Source organism: Mesoplodon mirus (assembly GCF_964341445.2).
Source record: "Mesoplodon mirus genome assembly, chromosome: 6".
NCBI lineage: Eukaryota > Metazoa > Chordata > Mammalia > Artiodactyla > Ziphiidae > Mesoplodon > Mesoplodon mirus.
The window spans coordinates 7,503,060-7,509,059 of record NC_138982.1 but is presented as its reverse complement, the minus strand read 5'-3'; the positions used below and the strand labels follow the sequence as shown (position 1 = coordinate 7,509,059).

The 6,000-nt window shown below is 37.2% G+C and overlaps 1 protein-coding gene across 1 annotated transcript in view; it reads right to left on the bottom strand.

Annotated features, from left to right (window-relative positions):
- Positions 1 to 420: 420 nt before the first annotated feature.
- SLC25A36 (solute carrier family 25 member 36) overlaps positions 421 to 6,000 on the bottom strand; it is a 39,585-nt gene continuing 34,005 nt past the window's right edge. Inside the window, exons 6-7 of the mRNA XM_082624189.1 lie at positions 3,330 to 3,619; positions 421 to 1,312 (exon numbers count right to left, since the gene is read on the bottom strand). Of these exons, the coding sequence (XP_082480315.1) occupies positions 1,119 to 1,312; positions 3,330 to 3,619 (484 nt within the window). The 3' untranslated portion in view covers positions 421 to 1,118. The remainder of the gene's footprint in view (positions 1,313 to 3,329; positions 3,620 to 6,000) is intronic.

The following is a 6,000-nucleotide window of genomic DNA, read 5'->3' as shown; positions in this document are numbered from 1 at the left end:
TCCAAAGCAGTTTGTTCATTTATAAACCTGTAAGTTAATTAGGATCACTACCTGCCCAATCAGATTGCAGAGGGCCCTTCTTCTATAATGTTTACGCTGCCCCAGATATTTATAACGTCACCTTAAAAAAAGAAAACACCTTGTAAGGACAAAGCTGAAAATTACCATTTTCTCTACTAAATAAATGCAATGTATGAAGAGGTTCTGGAAATAATCCAAAGGTTCAAATTCTTAATGTGAAACCAAACAGAGAAAGATTCAGAAGCAGTAAATTTTTTCCACTTTAAGAAAATGATACTTAGGTATGACAGGGGATAATTCAAGTTCATAATTAATAAGTCACTGAAAAGACACTGCATTCATTCATGTATCATTAGGTTAGAAAAGAGGACATGCTCAAGTCACTGAAATGGCCAAGAATCAACATTTTACCGGTTTATTGTGTCCCAAACTATTACCATTTGAGTTGATACATTAACGAACAATTTAAGCGTTCACATAAGCACCTGTGAGCAGTGGAAACCAAAACATTTTAAAGCTAAAAATAAACACGTTTAGACACTACTTCATTTGTCGTCAAAAACAGTGACTACTAATGCCAAATGAGTACCTTTAAAATATAGTGCCAGATCCTCTCAAGGAAATGTGAAAATACTCCTACTATCATTGTTAGTTTCCAATTTTATAGGAATTATGCAGAAGTCAGAAATTTATGACTGTCAATACTATCTTTGGATGGTTATAGTATAGTATATAGTTACAGATGGCTCTGTCTAGAAGACTGGAAAAGTGCTCATGGAATAAACACTATACTCTGATTGCCATAACTCAACAAAATGCCAACTGTGTCCTGTGGACACGGAAGAGAAAATGGCAATTTTGAAGAAGGAGCGCTTCTAAAGGCTTTCTCTTGGAGGCAGCCAAGGGTTTTTTTCACATTACTAAAAAGACTAAGTAATGTGGTTATGATTACTTTAATTCCTACAACCAAACTTCCACTTAGGTATAGTTCCGTGTTCCCACACTGTTTTCCTTCTGTCCACCAAGCTGGCTTCGGTACTCCATGGTCCACTGTATCTTTTGGTCTTCCCTCTTTATAGTACAGCAGCCTGGTGGTGCTATCCGTTGAGCAGGTAGACCACTAATTCATAGGTGGCCATCATAATGGCTGTGTTTGGAATCTGTCTCACCAGATGAGTTGTCAGACCACGGTAAAGAGACCCATAGCCTTCTTCTTGAACAAGCAAAGACAGTGTCTGAAAAAAGGATCTATATTTTGTTCCCTCCTCACGCAGTCTTGTTCTTACAACTTCTGTATGGGGAAAAAATAAAGTCATTTTATTTAAACACCAGTGTGATATCTTTATACCCTCCTAATACTGGACACATCCCATTGATCAGACTGTAAGTGTAAGCTTAGGATAAATGAGGAGTAATTTTTAATGTGCAACTTATTGAAACTAGTTACCATAGCCATGTCTTTCACCAAACTCCTAAGCTAGCTGGCTAAAATCACATATACTAATTATAAAATTTCATAGGTTCCTGAATGGTAAAAGACAGAATAAACAAAAGTATCAGCTGTATACTGGGTATAGATAAAAGGGAGAATAGATGTGATAAATAAAGGTAAACCGGAAAGAGAAGAGGTGGTATCAAAGATGAATACAGAAAGATAGTGAGAAACAAGCAGGAAAGATTTTTAAGAAGAGGACGTTACAATGAAAAAACAGAATTATTAATTTATTCACAATGGTCCACATACACCAACATGAAATTTCATGTGGATAAGTCTGAAAATGTTTAAAATACTAGTGTCAGCTAAAAGGCCACATCTGGGAAGCAACCAGGCAAAAATCATAAACCTTTAGAGCTGAAAAGGATCTTAAAGGTTAGTCTAATTTTTCTTCATTTTAAAAGGTAAAGAAAGAAATGGGGGCTACGAAGAAGTTTTAGTCAGCTGAAGGCAGAGGCTGGGACAAGAATTAAGAGTTTCAACTTAAGAATTAAGAATCTCTTCTTTCCACGCCCATTATTTTTCAAACTTTTTCAACACAATGCTCCTGATGGGCCTGAGGGAAACGGCTGAAAGTAACTTTCACTGCAAATGTTAACATTTGAAATCTTCTATGTCCTGTCTTAAATATCCATGTCATTTATATATTTCACTCCAAAATGCTGTTTATAAACTGTACCTCTTCTTATAATGACATCATCTCACTTGAAGAGACAGGGTGCTTGCAACTCCAAAACCCTCTCTCTCTCTCACCTGAGCAGGTCACCATCCCATACGAGGCCAGAACCTACCCAGTGCTGCCGGTACTGTCCTCTTTTGATTTCTCTTAAAGAAGTCAGGAATGGCCCTCAGGAAACTGGAGGTAAGCTGACAGTCCAATTTTGTTCAAGAGTTGGTTTTATTCATAAATTACGTTTTAGAGCAAATACTCATTTTCTAGCTGTATTTCATTTTTCCTGACAGAGCTTTAATCACATAGCCTTAGCTTTGCAAAGGTGACTGTAAACATTAATCAGCATAACAAAAGTGAAGCACTTAGATGAAAAACCTAAACCAAACTAAACCCTCAAACATACCAAAATCAAAGTTTACACTTTAACAAAACAACAAAAATGTTACAAAAAAACCCTCAGCGTGTTACAGAGAAATTCTTAAGTGGTTTTCTTAGTTATTAATGAAAAAGGCTAATATTATAAAACTTAAAAAACAGAAGTTTTAAAAATCATTAATATATACTTATTTGCCAACACGAAACAATGTAAAATAACTTGGTCTTTGGGATTATAGACTTCAGTTCAAATTTGAGCTCCACCACTGAGTAAGCTATGTGACCTTGAGCAAGTTACTTCATCTTAACATTTCTGGTTTCCCATCTGAAAATGAAGACAATTCTGGTTATGTTCTGGCATATCTCTAGACTTGTAAGTACTTTGCACGATTTTTCTGCAGATTAGCAATAATGTATACTGCATATATGTATGTAATAATAAAGTATCTAGTATGGCACCCACATCCATACTTTAAAAAACAGAAACTTGCCCAAGTCACCTGGCTGGAATCTGACTCTGGGCTGAAATCTGACTGCCCAGAGCCCATGCTAAATCACCACCATGCTACTATAGCGTACCTACACTGACCTATTAAAACAGCCTTATGTTACTCATACAGGTTTAATCCCATTACGGTGAACTGTATTTAGTTATACTGTAATTCAGTAAACTTATAAATACTCTAATAAGTTGGCCAGTGGCTGGGGTAGGAAAACATTTCTGATTTAATAGAAGATTACTCATACACATTCAAGTCCTCTTACCATGTGGATACGCTATAGTTGTGGCACACGTTTTTGAGGTGGCAGCGGCTAGCATCATTCCCACAAAATCTGATGCTTCTTTTACAGACTCTTCTTCATTTTCCATCGTAGAAGCAATCTTATATTCCAGTAGTTTTTGCTTAATACTTTCATAAATAACAAAATGGATAACAGTCTCTGATATGCCAGCATATGAAGCAGACATGCCCCTATAAAATCCTCTAAGTCCATCTGTCTGATACACTTTACGGACACACTCAAAAGCGCCCATTCGCTTTTCCCCACGGTTCCTGAAAAGTAAAAGGGAAAAACCTTATTAACAAAAATAAAGTAGTATAGGTTTTTAAATAAAGTAAATAAAATATATAGAGATATGCCACTCTACTAAAGAATAACCCTCTTTAATTCATGAGGAAGTAAAATCAGATTTTAAAACATTCATTTTAGATTTCCTATTCTTCTGTCCCAAATTTGCCATATTAAATAGGTAACATATAAGTAGTTTATTTTACTGAATGCAAAATAACTACTTTGAATCTTCAGTTTCATTAAAGTCCGACTGTATGAATAAGCAACAAAATCCACTGTGACTGTGTTCAAACACACTGTGACTGCAGCTCAAGATAAAAACAGAACAAAATAAACAAAAACCCCTCACATTATATTAAATGTTGTTCTAAGTAAGCTGAGTCTTTTGCATTCAATAATATATAAAAAGAAGGACTGGGACTTCCCTGGTGGTGCAGTGGTTAAGAATCTGCCTGCCAATGCAGGGGACACGGGTTCAATCCCGTGTCCCGGGGGAAGATCCCACATGCCACGGAGCAACTAAGCCTGTGCGCCACAACTACTGAGCCTGCACTCTAGAGCGCATGAGCCACAACTACTGAGCCCGTGTGCCGCAACCACTGAAGCCCTCGCGCCTAGAGCCCGTGCTCCACAACAAGACAAGCCACCACAATGAGAAGCCCGCACACCGCAACAAAGAGTAGCCCCTGCTCACTGCAACTAGGAAAAGCCTGAACACTGCAACAAAGACCCAATACAGGGAAAAAAAAAAAAATGAGACACCAATGATAATAGAATATCACAAAGAAAGGAGTATAGCAAGGAGTATAATTAAGCTAATTTCTGTGTACCTGGGGGATTCTTCCAAGCCCACCCAGTTCTTCCCCAAAAGTGACTGGGTGACTTTAAATCAAATTTCCTATGATCCTTTGAAGGTAATGGCCGTACCTTTCACCTCAGTAAATAGTGAATGAGGACTTCTACAGTTATCAAGTATTTATGAAGCACTGTGCCCAAGAAAACTTTCTTAGTGCTACTTAGGGTGCAGCATCTACTCTTCTACAAGTATATAATTTTGAGTTTGTAAAAATATTTATTACCTTCATTATGATTCCCCCAATAGAACTTTATCTGTAAGAAATGGGTTTAAATGCCACCCACGGGAAAAGAAATAGAAAACTTAACTATTTATAAATTATATACAACTGGATAACATAACAAAATAAAACCACAACTAAGACACCTACCTGATAACCTACAGATTCCTCCAATTTTATAAACTAATAATAGTCTTGAATCAATGACTATCCTCAACTAATGGTACTGAATAAATAGTTTCTTAGTTGAATGATCCATACAACCAACTGTAATTAGTTTCTGCTATCAAATCCTTTCTTACAAGGAAGTCAAGGGCTGTGAGTCCTCAAGGTCAATATGCAAACACATCAGCCCTGTTCTTGATCTGTGCTGTAAGGGAGCGTCCTCAAATCAACCTTTCACTACTACCCCAGCCCCATCCCATTTCCCCACCCCTAAGCCTAGGAAATTGTGCTGGCTTATTATTTTTTTCACTTACAACATTAAAGAGTTTTAATCCATGCTTTTCCGGGATCACCTACAATCCACCCTCTAGCATACTGAAGCAAGCCCCTGGTAGTTTATCACAGTACAGTAGGGAATGGCATCTCACACTTTTTAACCTCTGGGTTGGCTTACCTACCATTACCTTTCAGATCTCTGGCTTTAGGAGATAAACTCTGAGTCCTGCTGCAACACTCAACTTAAGATTTCATTAAAAATTATTCTAGATGAAACAAGAATTAGACACTGCTTTTCAAGTCTCCAAATAGCATACAATTCCACATGACAGGACGTGGGAAACAGAGCTTTCAGCAGGCATAACTGTTAATAATTTCTTAGATCAGTTTTATTTATAATCTATGATATCTACACTAGACTTCCCAAACCCTAAACTATAAAAAACAGTGAAAATTGTTATACACAGTCTACTCCAGACTGAAAGGCTAAACAGTTTCAAAACTATCAACGTGATTATTATTATTATAATACATCAGATAAGGTCATCTCTCTACGTAAAAGTGTTACTTTTTCCCTGTCCTCCATTCTGAAGGCCAACAGGAGTTGAGATGGCAGGACTCTCAGCCACACTGCTTCTAGCTTTCTCTCAGCTCCTAGAACACGTCAGAGGCCCTAAACTTAGGATATGTGAGATTTGCACTACTGCCTATGGTTAAAAATGGGCTCAAAAAACCAACCCTTGACTATTCCATTTAAAGCTGGACCCAACTGTTTCCTCGGCTATCTCTAGAACCTACCAGTACCTGCTCATTATAGATGTACTGAATGAATGATCTTGCTGCTA